General features: G+C 45.6%; 1 protein-coding gene across 2 annotated transcripts in view; it reads left to right on the top strand.

The window, feature by feature from the left end:
• SORD (sorbitol dehydrogenase) overlaps positions 1-18,664 on the top strand; it is a 35,900-nt gene extending 17,236 nt beyond the window's left edge. For both annotated transcript variants that reach the window (XM_010994909.3, XM_064485640.1), the window contains exons 4-9: positions 2,718-2,877; positions 6,546-6,664; positions 9,597-9,662; positions 10,493-10,668; positions 13,872-13,993; positions 14,909-18,664. In XM_010994909.3, coding sequence (XP_010993211.1) covers positions 2,718-2,877; positions 6,546-6,664; positions 9,597-9,662; positions 10,493-10,668; positions 13,872-13,993; positions 14,909-15,074 — 809 coding nt within the window. In that variant the 3' untranslated portion in view covers positions 15,075-18,664. The remainder of the gene's footprint in view (positions 1-2,717; positions 2,878-6,545; positions 6,665-9,596; positions 9,663-10,492; positions 10,669-13,871; positions 13,994-14,908) is intronic.
• The last annotated feature ends 3,939 nt before the right edge of the window (positions 18,665-22,603 follow it).

The following is a 22,603-nucleotide window of genomic DNA, read 5'->3' as shown; positions in this document are numbered from 1 at the left end:
ATTCTCTCTTTATCTTTAATTTTTGCTAATGTGTCTTGATGTGTATCTCTTTGGGTTGATCTTGTTTGTGACTCCATGCTTTTTGTACCTATATGTCTGTTTCCTATGCTAGGTTAGGGAAGTTTTCAGCTATCATTTGTTCAAATAAGTTATCTGCCCCTTTCTCTCCCACGTCTCCTTCTGAGACATTTATAATGTGAATGCTAGTATGCTTGATGTTGTCCCAGAGATCTCTTAAAATATCGTCATTTTAAAAAATTCTTTTTCTTCCACTTCTGGCTTCCAATTTACTGATCTGTTCCTCTGTATCATCTAAACTGTTGATTCCTTCTAGTGTATTTTTTATTTTAGTTATTGTATTCCAGCTCTATTTGGTAGTTCAGTTTCATTTCCCAATCTTGGAGAAATGGTCTTATGTAGGAGACTTCCTATGGGACCAGCAGCATACTCCCTCTGGTCACCAGAGCTATATGCTCCAGGGGTGCCACCTATATGGGCTGCATGGGGACTTCTGTTATGATGGGCTGCTGTGACTTGGTGGTCTCGTCCATGATCTAGTTGGCAGCCATGCCCTACTTTGTGCTGAGGCTGCCAGCCACTGGTGGATGAGGCTGAGTCCTGGCACAGCTGGCTTTGCAGCCCATGGGGTCCCGGGACTGGTTCTGTGATTGGTGGGCACACTAGTCCCTTGCACTAATAGGCTAGAGGGACAACTGTAAAATGGTACTTGCTAGCCCCAGTGTTCTCAAGGCAGAAGCTCCCCAGAATGGCTGCCACCGGTGTCTGTGTTCCCAGAAAGAGTCCCTGTTAACTTTTGCCTCTCAGGGAGGCTCTCCAAGATTAGCAAGTGATTCTGACCCAGCCTCCTTTGAAATTACTGCCTCTGTGCTGTGTCTCCACCCCTTTAAGAGTGGACTCTCTGTTTGCAATAGCCCTCTGGCTCTCCTGTACACAAGTCCCATTGGCCTGCAAAGCCAGATGTTCTGTCGGGATTTGTCTTCCCAGCATAGGGAGCCCAATGTGGGCTTAGACCTTGCTCTGTGGGGAGAACTTCTGCATTTGTGATTATCCTCCTGTTTGTGGGTCACCTACTCAGAGGTATGGGTCTTGACTATACTGTCTCTGCCCCTTCTATCTGTCTCTTTGTGATTTCTTCTTTAATCTCTACTTGTGGAAAATCTTTCCTGCTAGTCTTCAGGTCATTCTCATTGATAACTGCTCTGTAAATAGTTGTAATTTTTGTGTGCCTGTGGGAGGAGATGAGCTCAGGGTTTCTACTCAACCATCTTGGCCACACCCTCCTACCTGTTTATCTTATTGTCTGAATTTCCTTTGCAAGGATACCAGCTCAGTTAATTATAATAATGATAAATACAATAAAAATAGTTATTAATACCACTATATATTACTACTACTACAATCACCGTCACTACCAGTACTTTTAATGTGCACTGACTACATACCAGGACTCTACACTATCCTGTGGGTACTTTTAACACAAAAGACTTACGAAAATAGCTTAACTTGTCTCTGCTTGGTAAAGGGCAGACCTCTCACAGGTTCTTGTCAGGCTCCTAACACACTCATCAGGCACAAGTGGGCCCAAACTCTGCTAGTACACCCTCTGGGGGGGGGGGGATTGACTGGAAGGGACATGAAGGAATGAAGTTTCTGAGGTAGTGTTAATATTCTGTGTCTTAATTCACCTGATTTTACATAGGTGATTGCCTTTATCAAAATTCATCTAATGGTCCGATTACCTTAAAAAGGAACCATAAACAAGTATTGAACTCTAGTTAGTGATAGGCAGGCTGAAGTATTTGAAACTGACATGTACCTCTGTCTGCAACCTACTTTAAAATGCCCTAGAAGAGAAGATGGATTGATGAATGGAAGAGAGAAGGATAGATAGGATGGATGAATATGTGATAAAGTGAATGTAGCTAAATGTTAATTGAAGGAACTAGGTAGAGGAGGATATCTGGGTGTTCACTGCACAGCTCTTTCAGTTTTGCTGTATGTTTGAAATTTTTCATGCTAAGAAGATTGAAGAACCATTCTAAGCCTGGGTTTCCAAGGGGGCATAGTGAGACATAGAGTAGAAATATGATAGAGCCGGCTATTCACAAGCCTGAGTGTTACTCTTCCCTGTACCAGAGTCTAAGACCTCTGTGGGTCATTAGCCTTAGTGGTTCTGCTAACCAGGAATCACTCGATGCTTAGTTATTGTCTAAGCAGACTGATCATAAGACATGCCATCATTATGGCTCTTGTATTTATAAAGGCCTTTCTCCATATTATCAAAACAAGTGAAGAAAAAGAGTCTGCAAACTCCACACACTAGCTACTTCTTTTGCTGCAGTTTGAGATGGGAACTAAACCTGGCTTGTCTAACAGATGAGACTGGTTCTGTTCCCAAGCTGGGAGGTAGCTGTGGAGCTAGAAGTGCAGGTTGCCTTGTTCTGTCAGACTATGAAAGGGGGCAGGCAGGCCAAACCAGTTTGTGGAGAAGTGGGCTGGTCATTTTCTTCCAGAATTTGAGTACGCACTGCTTCCGATCTTTTCTTCTGGAAGCACTAATGGTCTGGGCTTGCCTGGGGCGCTCTGGGTCCCTGAGGGTAGGGTGACTCATTCTGCCAGATGCAGATGCAGGCATCTGCCCATGAGCATGCATCCCTTCACAGCATCTCTGCCCCTGCCCATGTTTTTCTCTACAGGTGACCGTGTTGCCATTGAGCCTGGTGCTCCCCGAGAACCTGATGAATTCTGCAAGATTGGCCGATACAATCTGTCGCCAACCATCTTCTTCTGTGCCACGCCCCCTGATGACGGGAACCTCTGTCGATTCTACAAGCACAATGCCAACTTTTGCTACAAGTTAGTGCCCGTGGCCCGGCTGTGCCGCCTTCCCCAGTGTTTGTTTGGTGTTCTTTCTTCTAGTTTCCTATGGTGGTTTCTTTGTTCTTTTCAGCTTGTAATTCCAGACATGAGGCATCTCCTTGGCAAGCCTGTCTTTGTTGGAGGCATTGAGAGAGGGTAGCCGGACTAGGGCTAAGATTGACTTCCAGTGCTTGGTTTCAGTCTTTCAGACTAACTTTCCCTCACCTAGGGCAATAATAGAAAATTGTTGCTGAAATCTCTCACCCCTCTGTAGCCATCCTGGAGATAATTCATTGTGGTTGTCCTCCATTATTGTTTTCCACTGAAGCCACAGGAAGGAGAACTTGTAACAGTAGAAACCTTGACAACAACAACAAACAGTGACAGCAAAAACTGGGGTTTCCTGAGGCAGTATGGCGTGGAGCCAGGGCATGAGCTCTGGGACCCTGGATCCACTCTCTCCTAGTGAATGACTCTGAGAAAATGGCTTAACCTTCCTCTGCTTCAGTCTCTTTTAATCACCTGGAGATTAAATAAGGCAATACATGCAAAGTCACAATTATTCTTATGTGCCTAGTCTTGTGCTAACAAGTGCTTTTCATGCCTTATCTTATTTAACCTTTATAAGAATAATGGTGGGGTGGGCACCATTATTGCAGTTTTGTGCAAGAGTTAACAGAGGCAGGAGGAGGCTAATTGACTTGGACACAGAACAGAGCAAGGAGTTAAGCTGGGGTGGCTGTGATTCTCAAGCTCCTGCCCTGTGTTCACTACCCTACTCCAGTTCTCAAAGTGGTTTTAGGAAGTTGTGTCTGGCAGAAGCAGCATGCTATACCTTCTGCACGGGCCCTGGCCCATGGACCTCTGGGATACTGGTATGCTGCTTTCCTTCTGACATGACCAGGTGTGTTTTCCTCCCACCCTAGCCTGGCCCCAGCAGTGGCTCTTTTGGCCAGGATGAGGCTTGTCTGATGGAGGCCAGGTCCCAGCCACAAGGTCAGTCTGACAGATCTGAGTTTTCTAGTACCTACTGGAAGCTTTGAGAGGAGTCACAAGCCAGAGACTTCATGATGAGTTTAAGTCAACATCTGAACCTGCTCTCAGAGAAAGCATGTTCCATGGGTAGAGCCCACCTTTGAGCAAGTGGTTCCTGAACGAGCCCACCTTTTCTGGGCCTTTTCCAAGTCAAGATGTCAAACAAGTTTTTCACGGAAGGCAGAAGAGCATAGTGGTAAAGTTCGAGACTAACCACTGGCCTCTGCTATTTATGAACAATGTGACCTTGAGCAAGTTACTTAAACTTTGTAATCTGTCTCCTGGCCTGTAAAATGGAGATGGTAATAGCATTGAGACGATGAAATACATAGAATTATTGACAGGATTCATTAGGAAGAGCATATCAAGTGCTCAGCAAGAGGCCTGGCACATAGTAGGAGCTCAGTAAACAGTGCCATATGTCATAGCTGTGACCTTATGTCTGGGGGATGGTGCAAGGTTAGGCCTGAAAGGGAGCTTTGCACTGGGGAGTAGAGGGTAGGGTGGTTTATAGATGGTGAAGGAGGGGTGTTCTCTTTGGCAATGGCAAACGGAGGGCTGTGGGGGGCCTCTAGGGGATATTCAAACTCCACCTCTCCTCTCCTCCCACAGTAATTTATGCCTGTGTCCCCAGCCCAGCCTGGGATCCATGCCCTTCTCTCTTGTTTCTCTTTGTGAGGATTTCTACACTACCACAGCCTCTTTATTTTCCTTCCTACCTATTTTCTTTCTATCTTCCTGCTTCCCCCTTGGCTTCTTGATCATCCTTTAACCCTTTTGCCTATTCCCTGAATCCCATTGTGAAAACCACCAAGTTGCTTTGTCATTTTCTGGTGTTTATGAAATCAGGAATGAATAGGGCCGGGAGGAAACTTAGAGTCCTCTCATCTCCTTTCACTCAACCCCCACAGAGCAAGGTTGAAGAAGGAGGACCCAGTAGCTCTCCCCAGGTCAGTGGCAAAAGGACTGGGCCCCAGGACTCTGCCCGGTGTGCCTGCCTCCATGCCAGGCTGCCCTCCCATGCGGCTGGCTATGGCTGCATGTGTAATAAGGCAGCATCTGCCTCATCAGTGAAATAATCTCCCATGTAACAATCCTTTCTCATCACCATCCCCAATTCCATTTCTTCTTGGTGTTTTGGTTCCAAAGGGAAGTGAGAGTGAAGATGAGAGGAGCCACAGGCCACCCTCAGTTTAGTGCCAATACAAGCTTTGGGGGAGGCCCAAAAGTGAGGAGGCAGGAGTGTCAGAGTGTAGTTGGGGATCCTTGAGAGAGTTTGGGAGTCTTTATACCATTTCACTTTAAACTTTCTTCCCTTATACAGAATTGATGGGGTAGATTGGGTGGGTAGAAGGGGTGATGACAGCAGTCATGGCGGGAGAGCAGATTGGGGTGGGGGAAATGATGTGAGAGAAGAAAGAAGGGGTGGTGGGTAGCAGCCAGGCTGTCTGCGGGCCTTGTTTATTCTGTGGGAGCTCATGAACAGAAGGACCAGGGGCATGAGCACGTGGTTTGGCTGCCACCTTTATTTCTTTTTGGAACTTGAGGGTTTTCATGTTCTTGCATGTGGAGGTTTTGGGGACACTGAATAAATACTGAACAGTGAGGAACTAGCAGAAATTAGACATTAACTACAGAACTGCTTGTACCAAGAGGCAGCTGATACGGGACAGGCAGAGGATGTGGAATCAGGAGCTCTGGGTTCAAATTTTGCTTTTCCCCTTGTGAGCCTTATAACCTTGGGCAAGTCTCTTAATGTCATCCTGCTTCAGTTTTGCTTCTGTGTAATACAGGTTAAAAATAAAGCCTGCCTTTCCTGCCTAACAAGGTCATGGTAAGGATTAAATGAGATAATGGAGAAGAAAGCTCTCTAATCTGTAAAGCCTTGTGCAAATGTTTACTGTCATCATCAGTGGGATCGTTAAGAGGGTCAAGATGCCAGTGGACAGGGAAGTGAAAACCAAGAACCCAGTGGTGAAGGTGACACAGCATTTAATCTGCTGTGTGGAAGACAAGCCCTTTCCCCATCTTAACCAGTCCAGTGACAGCCAGGCAGCTGCTGCCATCAGATGTGGTTCTTCTGGAGTGTGTAATATGAGGGACAATGCACAGAGTGATGTCAGCTTCTAAATCACTGTTTTGCAAAGCTTCTAATAGTCAAGATTGTTTGCTAAAATGAAACCAGAAAGGCACTGAATTTGAGAAGCAGATGAGATTCTGGAATATGGTTAAGTTGACCCCTTATGAAATGAATTTTTCACTTAATTAATGACAGCCATGCCATACCTTACCTTGGATAGCATGTTAAAGAATATATGTATTCACTGAAGTGATTTCACTAAAGGAAACTATTTTCAGAGTGATATGGAATCAGATATATCCGGCTTCTAATTCAAAACCTTTGAGCCTCTCACTACTCACTGGTTTTCCACCTTTGGAGCAAGTCATTTAATCCTCCAAGGCTTGGTTTCCTCATCTGTAAAGTGGGAATGATAGCATCTACCACAGAACTATTGTGAGGATTTACACGATTGAATATATGTAAATTGCTTAGCACATTGCCCAGCACATAAATAGCTATCATTATTGTTAACCCAGGGGGACTAATTGTGTGTTGAATGACTCCTCAGGCTTCCTGACAATGTCACCTTTGAGGAAGGGGCCCTGATTGAGCCACTGTCTGTGGGCATCCATGCCTGCCGGCGAGCTGGAGTCAGCCTGGGGAACAAGATCTTTGTGTGTGGAGCTGGTAAGAGACAGATGACACTCCTGTTATATGAGTTCATTAAAGGGTAATGTGGGGACCCCTCTGGCCATCTCATTTCCCTCCTCCAAAGGCTGAAATTGGTCCTAGAATCTTTCTGGGTTGGGGAGGCTTACAGTGTCCCAGTCCCTCAATGACAAGTACTTTGCTAAATAAGTATCTGCATACATGATATATCCTAGGCAACATGACTCCTTTGTTCATTTAAAGAATGCAATTTGATACTATTTTTCAACACCTGACAGGAAACTAAGGAAATACTTTTGGTAATAAAGGGAGGGGCAACTTTTGGAACTTTCAAGTCATCCTAGAGAAGTGGTCTCCTGGTCCTTTAGGAATGAGCTGGGCCCTGCTCAGGGCCAGTGGAAGGAGTGGAGTCCAGCCCACTGTGAGCCAGCACTCAACCCACATTGTGGTTGCAACTAGCTGTTTTCTTCCTCCCTTACTTCCAGTCACCCAAACAAGCCTAACAACCTCAGACTGAATCATTCCAGGCCTATAACTACTGGTGACCCAGTCAGCATACTCCGTGCCCTATGGGTGTGATCTGGTGTTACTAATACACTTTTTTATATGAGGTATAATTGGCATATAACATTATATAGTTTCAGTTATACAACATAATGATTTGATATTTGTATATATTGAAATCGTATATAATGATTACCACAGTTAAGTCTAGTTAATATCTGTCACAACACATAGTTATACTTTTTTTTCCGTATGGTGAGAACTTTTGAGGTCTGTTCTCTTGGCAGCTTTCAAATATACAATACAGTATTATTCACTAAGTCACCATGCTGTACATTAGATCCCCAGGACTGTTTTACTGGAAGTTTGAACCTTTTGATCCCCTTCATCCATTTCATCCACCCCCAGGCCTCACCTCTGGTAATCAGTCTGTTCTCTGTACCTATGAGCCCAGGGTTTTTGTAGCTGAATAATATGGCATTGTATTTTCTTTGTCTCTTCACCCATTGGTGAACACTTAGGTTGTTTCCATGTGTTGGCTTTTATACATAATGCTACAATGAAAGTGAGGGTGTATATATTGTTTTGAGTTAGTGTTTTTATTTTATTTACACAGAAATGGAATTGCTGGACTGCATGGTAGTTGTGTTTGTAATAGAGGAATCTCCATACTGTTTTCCATAGTGGCTGCACCAGTTTACATTCCTACCAGCAGTGCCCCAGGGCCCCCTCTTCTCCATGTTTCTCACCAACATTTGTTATTTGTTGTCTTTTTGATGATAGTCATTCTGACATGTGTGAGCTGATGTCCCATTGTGGTTTTTGATTTGTATTCCCATGATAATTAGTGATATTGAGCATCTTTTCATGTTTGTGTTGGCCATGTATATGTCTTCTTTGGAAAAATGTCTGTTTAGAATCTCTGCCCATTTTTCAGTTGGATTGTCTTTTTGCTATTGAGTTCTGTGAGTTCTTTATATATATTAATCTCATGTGAAATATATGATTTACAATATTACCTCCCATTCAGCAGGTTGCCTGTATCATTTTGTTGATGATTTCTTTTGCTATGCAGGCTATGCAGAAGCTTTTTAGTTTGGTGTAGTCCTACTTTTTCATTGTCTTTGCTTTTAGTGACAAATCCAAAAAATCATTGTCAAGACTGATGTCAGGGATCTTATTGCTTGTGTTTTCTTCTAGGAGTTTTATTGTTTCAGGTGTTATGTTCAAGTCTTTAATCCATTTTGAATTAATCCTCATATACTTTGTGACTGATTTTCTTTGGCAGGGCCAAATAAATGACCACAGGGCTTCCTAAAAGGGGTGATGGGTGTAGACAGACTTGCCTCAGTGAGCCAGCAGACTGTAGGATTCAGGTGACGGATTTTTTTTTTTAATCTGCATAAGTAATACATTTTTACTGTGGAGAAAGTGGTTATATGTACAACATGTGGGCACATGCACACACATGTACACACACACACGAATTCACCAATAGCCCCATCACCCATCAGCCTGAGAGAACTACTGTTAACGTTTTGGTGTAGAATCTTTCAATTTTATTTTTGTTTTATTCATGAGATCATGCTGAATATGTTTTATTTTACTTTTTTTTTAAAAAAATTAATATGTTGTGGACATTTTTCCATGTCAATAGATAAGCATTCTGACATAATTTTAATAGCTGTGTAGTATCCCACCATAGTTTTATCTAACTAATCACCCCTTTGTTTGCTTCAGGTATTTCCCAGTGTTTTGCTTTCTGGGTGACTCACTAAATTATTTTCACAGTGAGTGTCCAAAAAGCAAATCTTCAAAGATATTCTACATAGCCTCATTCGTGGTCTGGTTTCTGTGTTAAAACCATCGTGTCATCTAGCATGCTGATGCTGTCAGGAAGCAGGTGGTCTTTGGGCTGATTCTTAGACACATGAACATGAACATCCTGGGGCTGCCTAAACAGCTGGGTCAACCTAGGATGCCCTCCAGGGTGGTCCTCAGAGGGCACCTTAAAGGATATGGCTCTCCTTTGGGAGGTATGAAGGGTGCTAAGAAGGTATAGAGGTCAAAGACAGAATAGGAAAAATGTATCCAGACCTTTTGGGACTTCTTATCCTCTGAGCAAAAGTGTATTCTTGAGCCCTCTCTGGTTCTTTGACATTATCTCCAAGCAGCACCCAAGAATAAGTGGAAATTTACTAGCTCTGAGGTATGAGAGAATCAAACAGAACACAGCACTAGGAGCAGATTCCACATAGAGGACAATTCCTCTTGCATTCATTTGCTCATGCATTCAACTAACAGTTGTTAAAGTCTCACTATGTGTCAGGCATTGGGATAGATGCTAGAGGTACACAAAAGGTAAGGTTTCTGTCTGTGTCCTAGACAAGGGGGAGAGCTGGTGTTTAATATTTCACAGATGTCTCCCATTTTCTGGTTTATTTAGGGCCAATAGGATTGGTCAGTTTGCTCGTGGCCAAGGCAATGGGTGCAGCTCAAGTCGTGGTGACTGGTAAGTTTTTTTCTTTTCATATCTTCTTGAAGGGGAAGCAGCTCGGCCTACAGTTTGGGGCAAGGACAGGCCTATTCCTTTCCTACTGGGTTTCTTCTAAAGATGCTCCTGTTCTTTTCTCCTGGGTTCCAGGATTGAAAAGCCCACGCAGGGGATGCCCAAGTCAGGATTCAGGAGGAGACCCTTTTTTGAAGCTGCTGGGAGAGGGTGGCTGCTGTGAAGAGGACTTGGCTCTTTAGTGTGGACCTCAGATGCCCAAACTACCCACCTGGTCCTAAGAGGAGGCTGAGAGTGATTGTGAGGTGTGTGGTGTGAGTGAGAGATATGAATGTGCATGTGTGAGGAGAGGTTACCTGTGACACGTGTGGGTATGTGTGTGAAGTGGTATAGTATGTATAGAAGGGTATGTGTGTATGAGCAGGGGGCATCTGTGAGATAATGTGTGTGTGTGCATGTAAGGTATTTGTGAAAGTGTGCACGTGTGTGAGGAGATGTTATCTGTGTGTGGGTGAGCATGTAGGGTTGTGTGGTGTGCAGGGTGTTGTGGATATATGAGGGGAGTGGGGATGTATCAGTGTGTCTTGTATGAGGAAAAGATATAAGAAAGAGAGTGTGTATGTGTGTAGCTGTGTAGAGCTGTGTGGTGTGTGGGGATGTAGGAGGGCATGGATGTGTGGGAGTATGTGAAGGTGCAGTGTGTGTGTGTTGGGCTCAGTGACACCACCACTACACCAGAGCTTCATTGCCATCAGAACCTGTGCCTCCATTTTTTTCTCCCTAATCCACCATCCAGTTTCTCAGTTTGAAAGAAACTTTTGTTTTAACTTTAGATCTGTCGGAGTCTCGGTTGTTGAAAGCCAAGGAAGTTGGGGCTGATTTTGTCCTCCAGATCTCCAAGGAGAGCCCTCAGGAAATTGCCAGTGAAGTGGAAGGCCTACTGGGGTGCAAGCCAGATGCTACCATCGAGTGCACAGGGGTGGAGGCCTCCATCCAGGCTGGCATCTATGTGAGTGGGATGACGGTAGCTGAAGCTGAGGGGCAGCTTCGGGGAATCAGCACAGGGCAGTGAGCCAAACAGAAGTAAGGAGTACTAGGTTTAAGCTTCTCCACTGATTTGCTTTGCTCTGTGTCCTCCCCCACCCCCAAGCAAAAGTAGAGAATCCCGTGATATCTCTGTTTCCTTACCTGTCTTGTGGAGATAAGTGACACTTGTGAGACATCCTCATTGGGGCCTTCTGAGGTTCAAAGTAGGTAACAGATACACATGGGCCTTGAAAAGTGTTAAATGACCCACACCTTTAGGTTTGGGTTGCTGTCATTATTGCATCTGTGATCATAGAACTAGTGCTTTTGGTAAAAATTGTCAACAGGAGAAACAGGGAACATGCCTTAGCTGACTGTGGGAAATCCCCACCTTGTTTTATGGAGGAAAACTGAAGTCTTTGAGTCATTGATACAAAGTGACAGCCATTAATTCAGTTAGTCACAAAGGTGAGGTGGAGGGGGTCACAGTTGACTCCTACTGTCCTTTCCCAGAACTAGGAGCAGATGAGCTGCCAATATCTGATCTACCCGTCAGCAACCTGCCAATAATTTATGGGATGTTGGAGGGGAGTGGCAGGGAGGAATAGCATTGACAAAGTATAAGGAAAAGAAGGAAAAAAGAATAACTTCTAGGTTCCAAGCTCTACCATGGGCCCAGTCCTCTGCTGGGTGCTTCATAAACATGATACCTAATCTGCATAATAGCCCCTAAAACGAGTTCTTACTTTCCACATTTTATGATGAGAGAGGCCCAGTGACTTGCCTTAAGCACACTGCTCCATGCCTGGGCTCTCCCTCCTCCATCCAGCTACCCAGAGAGGAAAGGATAGAGGGGACAAGGAGCCAGTGCTAGGGTGGGAGGGGCTGGGCTAGGGAGAGCCTTAGCAGCTGCCATCACTGGGCACTCCTGCCCTGTCTCCCAGACAGCTTTCCCACAGAAGCATGTGCTTCTTCCTTCCTTCTGAGTCACACTGAGTCATGCACAAGAGCGCTTTCCACACTGCAAGATATTCTGGGAAAAGCTGAGCTGTGTGGCACGGCCCTCAGGCCTGGCACTCTGGCAGACCTACCTTGCCCTCCTCCTACCAAGATGCCTGTGGCACCAGGCGCCAAGGAAGTGGCAGGAGGAGGAGGGTGGAGCAGGTGCCACCCTTGCCCCGTCTAGTTCCAGCTAGAGGCAGCCAGCTCTGTGCTCCACTGTCAGAGGCAGTAGTCAACCCATGTGGGAAGGGGCAAAGAGAAACCAAAACCCACAGGCGATGGGTCTGTGTGTGATCTGTCGACCCACGTCGACCCATGGCAGGTCTTGGGTTCCTGCTGTGTGCCTGGCTTTGTGCCGGACACCTTGAAGGCTTAACGAGTAAAATGTGTCTGCTGTCTTCAAGTTGTTGGCAAATCAGTGACCCCCACTCAATAGAAAGGCAGTAAGGCTTCACAATGCGAGGCCTTTCTTCCTCTTGTGCCCTATTCAGAGGGCATCTGAGAAGAGTTGATATTTCTACCTGTTGATGGCGGGAGCCCAGTTGCCAGGCTACCTGAGGTGGGTGTGGAGGTAAATGTGACACAGGGCCTCACCAGGCCTGAAGCCAGTGCTTGTCCTGAATGGGGAGTGGAGCAGTCATACATGACAGGTGCTGTAGAATGCTACTGGTCACTCTGCCAATGGGCAGGTTAGGCAGAATCACCTTTGGACTTACCTCAGAGTCACTTTTTTGCCACGTCGTGTCTAGATAATGTTCATGAGGAGACACAGCAAATGGTTAAGGTAAAACTGATGTCATCTCCTTGATGTGGAAGTCACACCCACAAAACAGTGGTCCGAGCATTCCTTTGCCTGTGGTCAGTAAGCTACTGGCCTCTTGGCAGCTTAGGATAGCGAGTTTGGTGGCGTTCCTCTTCCTCCGTACCAAGTGGAGAGGAAATGCTGAGTGGGCAGCAGTTTTCCTGGAAAATTTCAGTGTATTCTGTGGCTCACTCACAATTCTAACTCCTCCTCCCACTTTTCCAGTGAAGACAGCAACATTTTTCAGTTGTGAGATACCCTCCCCCTTACTGACAATGTTCTTATGTCACAGGTGGTTTGCACGTGATTGCGCTTCAATAAAAACAGAAAACATGCCACATTGAGCCCAACCACTATGTTACTCCCAACAGCCCTGCTGGAGGGGCACCATTCGTTCTCATACATGAGGAATGTGGCTGAGAGAGCACCATCTGGAGTCCCATAACTCAAAAGTGTAAATGCTGAGTCACCCCTATGCTGCAGGCCTCTCTCCAAGGGTGTATCCTTCCCCTTGGAGACAGGGGCTGTGATGTGCATTATGTTAAGCTCCATTGTTTAGCCCAGTGGTCCCAATAAGTGCTTGCTGCTGTTGACTATAGTGAAAACTCAGTGTGAGTGAATTGTCTATTTTTCTCTCTCACAACATCGAGCACAGTGATCCCCCAAACTCTCTGGAGCGAGGCTAGTACTCATGTGGAGTTATGTGGAGATTGTCAGGAGAAATTTTGCTCTCTGGCCCATTCCAAGGAGGAAACTGATAAATCCATTATGACTTACACCATTAGGATGAATGTCTCTGGAGCAAAAATACTTTTTAATGCTAGCCAGCATGTGTAAGACAGTTTTGAAACCACAGAATACCAGTAGCTCTCCCCATTGGTGTAGTGCTTGATAGTTTTCTCACCAAGAGGGTGCTTCCTTAGAGGTTTGACAAAACTCCTGTCTTGTGGGGTGGGAACTCTGGAGGAGGAACATGTGCTGAGATGAAGTGGTAGCATGTGGTACTGAATTAGTAAAGCTTTAAAGGATGTTCAGAGGCTGCTGAGGGGTCAGCACTGGTTGTAGGGGAGAATCTTACTACTGTCTGGAGAACCTTGGCTGTTTCCTGGGATGTTGCGGACAGCAGAAGATGCTCCTATCGTGCCTCCTTTGGCAGAGTGTATTATTTCAAGATCTTGAAAGACGATGATATTTGTTCTGCTGCTCTGTTGACTTTGGTCGACATGTTGAAGAGTTTAGCAATATAGAAAGAATCATATTCTCTGAAATTTTTGGATACTTACCTGATGCAATCAGAAGATATTTGTATGGTGATAGTGTTCTATAAGTGGGGACTGCGTTTTCTCATCTTCTGGGTTTTCTTATTCTTACTTCTTCTTCAGTCCACTCGTTCTGGAGGGACCCTGGTGCTTGTGGGTCTGGGCTCTGAGATGACCAGTGTGCCCCTAGTGCACGCAGCCACCAGAGAGGTGGATATCAAGGGCGTGTTTCGATACTGCAACACGTGAGTATGTTGTGGGTGAGCCAGGGTGGTGAGCAGTCCCCGCATGGCCTCTGGGACCAAGAGTCTCTGCCTATTTATTCATGAGGGGCACTCCCTGACCACATTGACAGCCATACGATATGATAAGGATCCAAAGAGAGAGCACTCCATCCTGGTTAAAGAAGTGGTGTGGGGGCAGAGCTGCCAGGAGGCAGGGCGGAGAGAAGGAGGGAGTGAGGGGGATTTTTGAAGCATGCTCTTCTTGGGTGTCTGCCATTCATCACCCAGGCTATCTCTTTTCCATTTCCTTAAGTGGCCAGATCTCCATTTTCCCCCTTTAAAGGGAAGGAGAGAAATGAGGACAGCCATAAGAACTCAAGTCCTTTGGTTCCCACTCCAGACAGAGCCCCACCTGGGAAGTGAGAAGGCCTCAATAACCCCCACCATGTGTTCTGTGGCTCCATCCTCTCCCTTGCTGGGGAACTCTGTCCAAGACTACTTTCCCCACCATTAGCCCTTGTGCCCATCTTTAGAGTCTGTAACCATTCCTTCAGCAGAGTGCTGGTTTTCCAGTAAATTCTGCCAAGCCGAGCTGCTAAAGGGAGTGTCAGGATCATCCTGGGATGCCTCCCTGAGCCTTAACTGCCTTTTCACAGTGGCCGTCATACACTTATGCCTTCATGCCAAAGGAATTCTAGGCTTCATGGCAGACATTGCAGAGAAGGGTGGGGATGGGCCTTTGGGAACAGGCTCTGTTCTCCTGAATTATAAGTCATAATCATAAGATCATTTGTACCATTGTTGGCCTGTAGAATTGAACTTGGGGAACCACACAGCTACAAATAAATGAAGCCAAGCTGATCTTGTACTGGGTAGTTTTGGGGCCCTGACTCTTTCCTCCTGAAGGTTGAATGTAATACTTGTGATCTTTTCCAGGTGGCCAATAGCAATTTCAATGCTTGCATCCAAGTCGGTGAATGTAAAGCCCTTGGTCACCCATCGATTTCCTCTGGAGAAAGCTCTGGAGGCTTTCGAAACATCCAAAAAGGGATTGGGGTTGAAAGTCATGCTCAAGTGTGACCCCAACGACCAGAATCCGTGATGTGAATTGGGCTCTGCCCTTGCCCCCACTCTCAGCATCTTGGGGCTGAATGGTTGGCTGGGCAGTCATGGGTTTTGACGCAGAAGTTTCTTTTGAGTAGTAAGAATAATTAAAATAATTCATTATAAACAGAGAGCCTTACACAGAGGAGTTGGTGTGCCTTAAAAATACAAGTAGGGAGAGTTTGGGGGAACATGTAGCCAGAATGACCTGTTCCTGCTGATCAAAGTTCAACGAGTAGAGCAGAGCTTGGCAGGCAGGTGCCAGGAACTTCTTCTTCCTGGAGTACCTTCTTCCTGGAGTACCTGAGTTGAATAAGGAAAGAAACTTGCCCATTGGGTTCCTGGTTCCACTGTGACTGTGGCCAGGTGGGGGATGAGGGCTGAGTTATGAAGAGACAACTTAAAACTTTATCAAGATTTAACTGACCTAGAAGCTGATTTTCACAAAAGTCTGCAGGTCAGTGTCAGTGATGAGGGGTTGTCAGTAGTTTGACTTTAAAGCACGGTGTTTCTAGACATAAGTGCTCTTTGGTTTGATGATTAAAGGGACTCACCTTCCTGAGTCTAGGATGATTTTAAAACCAATCAAACAAATAAAACCGATATCCCATATGAGGTCAAACCCACTTGCATTCCTCAAGTGTGTAAATAGTCAAGGATCTTCTCAGCACTGCTTGAAGAATTGTCTCTTCTTCAACTTTTGAGAATTCTGTGTAACTTACCTCACAAGGTAAAAAATCACCTTCCCATCACTCCTCCAACCCTTTTGCTCATTCAGAGGTAGCCACTGCAGGCTTCTTTGCCACTAGGTAACCAGGAAGCACCTACCTAAGGACAGCCACAGGGGTCCTCATGGGAGACCTTAAATTGCACCTCTGACTAGTCTAGGAGGGTTTGGTCAGTGCACCTGTCTTTCTCTCCCCACAGGATCAGCATCCCTTTCCAGGCTCAAGCTCACTGATGATTACTAGACAATTCATTTAATTCTGGCCATTATAAAGAGAAAACTTTTCCCCTTCTCAGAGCCACTTAAGGTTCTCTGTACTTTTTGTCTGTTTGAATGATAGCTCCAACCTTGTCTATTTTAATCATGGTGTTTTCCTGGGTAAAATTTGGATCCAAATCACATCATGCCATTTATGACTTTGAGATTATGAGTCAAGAATGAGGATATGGTAGCTGTGACATAATTTGGGCTGCAGCCTTTAATCCCTCACTTCAGCTGAGGGTAGAGGGTGAGTTTGAATAGGTTCTGATTTTCGTGTGATTAGGGAATGTCATGACCAGTGCCTGGGATTCCTCAAATTGCTTTGGGTAATAAATTCGGCTTATATTTCTTGACTGCTGCCACCATTTGTGGCTCTATTTAGGGAGGAATCAACTTAGATTACCCATTTCACAAAGGGAAGTATCTGAGATTTTTTAGAGTAATGCATTTTCTGCATCAAATACAATTTCCATTGACTTGAAAATTTACATTAATGATCTCTAGTTCTCATAGCAAGCCAAGTACATGATTATTTTACAACTAAGGAAGTAGAGAAATCAAGTAATTTCCTCAAGATCATACATTGCTTTCCTTTTTTCATGTTGTCTCTGGAGGAGGGTGGGATCTTGAGACTTCTGTCTATGCACAACATATGCACACACTCAGGAGCCTCACTGCCCACTGTGCTTCCTTCTTTGAGTCCTGTTTAGCTAGGGCCAGACTTGCCAGCTGCCTTCTCTTGAAGCTCTCTCTTTCCAGCTCAGTGATGCCCGAAGTTCCTTGAGTATAGCATGAGAAAGCCTTCTTCTCTTTCCAGATGGAAGTCTTCCAATAGAAATGCCCCTAAAGGAGGTGGACCTCACTGTTAAATCCACAAGTAGTAGCTCTTCCTCTAGTTGTGGTTTGGTGGCGAGAAGAAGCCACTGAAACTGAAAAGGAATTAGGAGCTGCAGTGGGAATTCCTGGAAAAGTAGGACTACCAAGGACAAAGACATGAGTCACTTATTTTATAGTAGTGATTGGACTGGATCTTGGCGCCTCCATTTCCTGGTCTATTAACTGGGCTTCACGATGTCTCTATGGTGGCAAATACCAAGAGTGAAACAAGCTGATTGAAAACAGTAGTTCAGGGAACACTTTCCATTTCCAAATCCCCCCAGAGCTCTCAACCTACTGTGATATTTCACAGCTTCCTAAGCAGGGGAAGAGAGAGTGTTTGGTGGGAGAGGAAATGGCGTGGGTGAGCTGCTAGTGAGTCCTACAGGTGATAGGAGGGCCTGAATCAGTGTTACTGAGCTGGAGCCCGAGCTCCCTCGCCTCTGCATCCTTATTGAAATGTTCTCTTCACTGTTTGGAAGGGACTGCACGTAGCCCAGGAATTCAGTTCTCCTGCCACCTCCACTAAGTGTTCAATAAATATTGATTCAGTGAATCAGTCCTGGAACAAAGAATATGAATTCTCTGCAAGCTCCCCAAACTTAGGTAACCCTACTGGCTTCTGTGTGCTCTGTCCCGGTGTATGGCACCAGTCAACACTGAGGACCTCACCCAGCTGGCACTCCTAGCATGAATGGAGGACTGGGAAGAAGTACCCTGGTAGGTGGAATGGAGAGGCTGCCCCATGGGCCCCAAAGGAGGAAGGGGACACAGATCCAGCAACTCCCTCTTGCCCTCCACATTTGGCTACAGTAGATGCTGACGTGAAGTCATTTCTGGATTCCCAATCCTTGGTTCTCAGACCATCCTAGTCTTTGTAGCACAGTCCTGCCTCTTCCTTCCTGGTTCTCTGGTGGGTGTAACACTGGGTCCTAGTGTTAATAAGCCTTGGGGGAGGATTCTGAAATAGTGCTTGCCAGCACTGGTGTCTTTATGGTAGAACAAGCTCCCCCAAATGGCTGCCACCAGCATCTCTGTTCCTAGGAGCCTTCTGCCTCTCTGGGAGACTCTCCAAGATTAGCAGATGGGTCTGACCCAGGCTTCTTTCAAATTACTGCTTTTGCGCTGGGTCTTGGAGTGTGTGAGATTTTGTATGTGCCCTTGAGAGTGCAGTCTCTATTTCCTACAGTCCTCTGGCTTTCCTAAAAGTAAACCCCACTTGCCTTCAAAGTCAAGTATTCTGAGGCTTGTCTTCTCCATGCAGCACCCCTAGGCTGGGGAGTCTAATGTGGGGCTCAGACTCCTTGATCCTTGAGGAAAGCATCTGCAATTGTAATGATCCTCCTATTTGTGGGTCACCCATTGTGGGGTATGAGACTTGACTGTACCGCATCTCTACCCCTCCTACCTGTCTTGGTATGGTTCCTTCTCTATATCTTTCGTTATGGAGGATGTTTTCTGCTAATCTTCAGGTCTTTCTCAGTAGTGGTTGCTCTGTAATAGTTGTAATTTTGGTGTTCCTGTGGGAGAAGATGAACTCAGGGTCTTCCTACTCTACCACCTTGGCCTCTCTCACCACTATGTCACACATCATCATTTTAAATCACCATATCCCATTGTATGGATGTACTACTATTTATAGAGAAAATCACAGTAGTTTGGGTATTTGGATAGTCCATAGGGGTTGGGGCTTACAATAAAGTTGCAATGACTGTCCTCGTGCATACATGTTTGTACTTCTGACTTATTATCTCCTGATGTTATGTTTTAGACTGACAGGGTTAAAGAGTGTACACATTTTAAAAGCGACCTGGTTAGACAAAAAACCAAAATATTGATATTTATACTATCTAAGAAAATCTGACATTGGTTTTGCCCTCATCTATGTGCCATGTGGGAGGACACTGGGGAGTGGGAGTGCTTTCAGAGGCTGCTGAGAACGGAGCCATGAAGCCACTGGGAAACTGGAAGCCTGGGCCTCACCTTCTTTAAATTTGAACAGGTCACAACTTCTTCAGGCCTCAGTCTTTTTATTAGTAGACTCTTTAGTTCCTCTCAAATCTGGGCCTACTGCCAGGACATGACCACAAACAGCCCCTGTAAAGGGCTGGCATAGGCTGGCATTGGTTTCATGGAGAACTGTGGCTGGATTACTATTGAGCAGCAGACCCCATCAATGAATTTGTACTGAAAGACTCACCACTCTGTCAAACCTCAATGTCAGGGTGCTCTGAGAACCATTCACTTTAATAGGTCACTAGGAGGAAGTGAAGTTGATGTGTGTAGAATGTTCTGTTTTGGCTCTAACCGCTCTTAAGTATGCAGATCAATGTAGCATAGATTGAATTGAGGTAGTTATTAAGATGCAAATCTTAGATTCTCAGACCACAAGAGATTGACAGTTTGTAGGACTCAAGGAACTTTGTCTTCTGAGCAAGTGATTCAAATACAATTGTCACATTGCTATTTTAATGTCTTGTCACATATATATAGATTTAATGCTGTCCTTATATAGCTTAACAGTATAGATTTTCAAGTGCACTTGCATATTTGTGCTGTGTGCTTTCAAAAACACTGAAGTGGATCATCTCCCTTGTCACCATTATGCGGGATGAGGTGGGACCACCAGCATTGACAGTCTGAGATTGATGATTCCAAGGAACTTCTGGAAAAACTATTATCAGTAAGCAGAATGAGGAAAACATATGACCTTAGAGAGAATGAATGAGGAAAAAGTTCAGAGGCAAAGGAACTAGTAATCCAGGGCAGTGTAAAGAAAGTGACTCAGCTGTGGCCTTTGGAAACTGGGGCTGCTAGTTCTGCAGAATAACATCTGGGCTTTCAGCACAGCACAGGAGCAGACAGGCTCTAGCCAGAGCTCTCCTGGGCACTCCAGAGTTGGCTTCCCCTGTTACCACATACAAAATTCCCGCATCTTGCTGGACACCAATGGAACACCGTTGCTCTGTTCACTAGTCCCCTGAAGCCATACTGCCTTCTCCCAGAATAGGGTTGCAGAAGGATTGACACTTCCAGGGGGAAGATAGACATTGCTGGGGTGGTTGGCTGAGGAAGAGTTCTTGTCATCTTATATGTGCCTTATCATTAGCCTGACTAGAGGAAAAGCTCTCCTGCATTTGGAATAGGTGGTAAAGGAAGAGGCCAATGTGGTGTTTGGATGTCTTGGGCTCCCTATAGTAAGATGTAGGTACGTGTTAGGCTACTCCATTCCCTTGTGACCTTGAGCAACTCACTTAAATTCCTCAAGTCTCAGGTTCCTCATTCTTTAAGTGGGAAAGATAATACCTACCTCAGGGTTGTCATAGGGGCAGAATAAATAGATTTTGTAGTCCTTAGGTGGTGAATGGCACCACAATTGTGCCTAGTAAATGCTTATGCCCCTGCCCCTCCTTCCCCAAAACTTATTTCTTCATTTGGTAAATGAGCATGGTGGATGATCCCCGAAGCTTTTCCAGCTCTGAGACTGGAGTCTGCAAAGGTGCTTCAAGGTATGTGAAAAGTTCCCAGGGTGACAGAAAAGGCCTCAGCCTGGCCATGACCCAGCATCCCCCTCTCTTCTATAAAAGTATCAGGGCAAGGGAGATGGTGCTAGAAGTAGACATGAGGGCCAGGCATGGAGGAGAAGCAGGAACCAGGTAACTGCGCTCAGAAACTGCCTGTCTGCCTGTCCTGCTCTGCCCCTGTGACCACCCAGAAAGGAGCCCCTGCACCCATGTTGCTGAAATATCGGCCCCTGTCCCTGACGAGACAAACTGAAACTCAGAGACGGGGTCTTGGAGCTTAGACGAAAAGAGACAGCTTTATTACTTGGCCGGGTAAAGGGGACTTACAGCAGGCTAGTGCCTTCAAAACTGTGAACCCACCTCGGGGACGTGGTAGGGTGATTATATAGCTATAGCTCAAACAATAAACAATCAAAAGAATCAGTTTCTAAGTCATAAGACTTAGAGTGGCATCATGATGCTTCCAGGCGACCAATTCTATAGAGGCACTTTTTCAATCTCTGTCTCACCTCTTAAGCACCCAAGGCATAGTCTTGGCATTTAGACTACTTTCTAAGGTTATAGTTCTGTGACCTTCTCCCAGGAGAACAACTCAGAAACCAAGTATAATTATTGCTTTCAATTACTGGAATAAAGCAGAAACAGTAAAATAGCTTTAGTTTTAACAGTGGGCCTGGAACTGTGAGTAGCAACTGGTCAATCAGATTAGTTGACTGTTTTTTAAGGGCAAGCATTCAAGTGAGCAATCTGTTAGCCTAAGTGTGGCCATTTTATTAATTCTCCTTCACCCAGGATCCCTGAGTGTCCCTGTCGGACAGGGCCTCCCAGAGGCCATGGCTATGCCTCACACTTATGTCATGGAGGTACCCCTCACTGGCTGGTGCAGTGCCTGGAACGCATAGAGGGAGCTCTGGAAATGTCTGTAGCCTGATAAGCAGCCAGATCTCACCTTCAGCTCTGAACCATTGCCTTTCTGCCAATCAGCCTGAGCTAACTCCAGAGCAGCTGGGAGTCCTCAGCATGATTTACTGTGTAGAACGGGAAGCCGGGCCTCAAAAGGAGGGGCATGTCTGGACACCACCGCAAGAGGAAGGCTCACCCTCCCCCAGAGACCCATCCTGGAATCCAAAAAAATAAGGCAGCTGAGCTGGATCTCACTGAGGGGCAAGAAGTGAGACCAGCTGCCCTCTCCAGACCTCTGGTTTTAAGGGGGCTTGTGGGGGACTCTGTGGTATGGTGAGAACAACTCTGGACCAGAGGCAGAATCCTGGGCTCTGAGCCCAGCCTCACTAATTTTGATGAGCCATTTAATTTACATGTGCCCCTGGGCATCTGTGAGAGGGTCAATAAAACCTCTCCGACTATCGTTCTGTAAACTGAGCTGCTGTGAAAAAGAATGCAGGAACAACAATAACTGCTAACCCCTGAGTGCTTACGATGGGCCAGACACTACTCTGAGAATGCTAGATATTTTAACTCATTTCGCCTTCACAATATAATCCTATGGGATTAGTGTAGTATTCCCCCATTATAAAGCTGAGAAAATTCAGGTGCAGAGATTAAATAATTTGCCCTTCCCCCCTCTCTCACATACATACATATGTTTGCATATGTGTGGGGGACAATGTCTAGAAGGATAGACACCACTGTTAACAGTAGTTAACTCTGGAAGAGAGGATTTGTGGGTTTTGCGCTGTTTGAGGAGAGGGGAGTAGAGGGAATTCAGTTTTTTACTGTATAAATTCCTCTATTGATTGAAAAGAAAAATTTTACCATGATCATATATGACTTGTGTAATTTAATAAAATGAATAAGGATATCATAACTCACTGTAGCTCTCAGACTCCTGTTCAGAGGGGCAGAAGTGGTGGATGGGCTCCCAAGGCAGAGGACAGGCTCTATTCCCAGAAATTCCTCCTCTGTAGCCAGTTCCTAGGAGTCACCCACTCTCAATTACACCCTATCTCCAACCCCTGGCAGACCCCAGGGCAGCCTGGGCAGGGTGACCTGTTACATCATGGGCCCACGGGTCCCTTGTGAGGACTCAGGACTATGGGGAGGAACCACTGGTTCTGGAAAGGGAGCTGTTTGCCTGCTTTAGCCCTGGGGCTGCAGCCTTGCACTATCTCTTGGTCTTTT

Source organism: Camelus dromedarius, chromosome 5, assembly GCF_036321535.1.
Source record: "Camelus dromedarius isolate mCamDro1 chromosome 5, mCamDro1.pat, whole genome shotgun sequence".
In the NCBI taxonomy this organism is placed as follows: domain Eukaryota; kingdom Metazoa; phylum Chordata; class Mammalia; order Artiodactyla; family Camelidae; genus Camelus; species Camelus dromedarius.
Note: the sequence above shows the minus strand (reverse complement) of the source record. Positions and strands in the feature narration are given on the sequence as shown.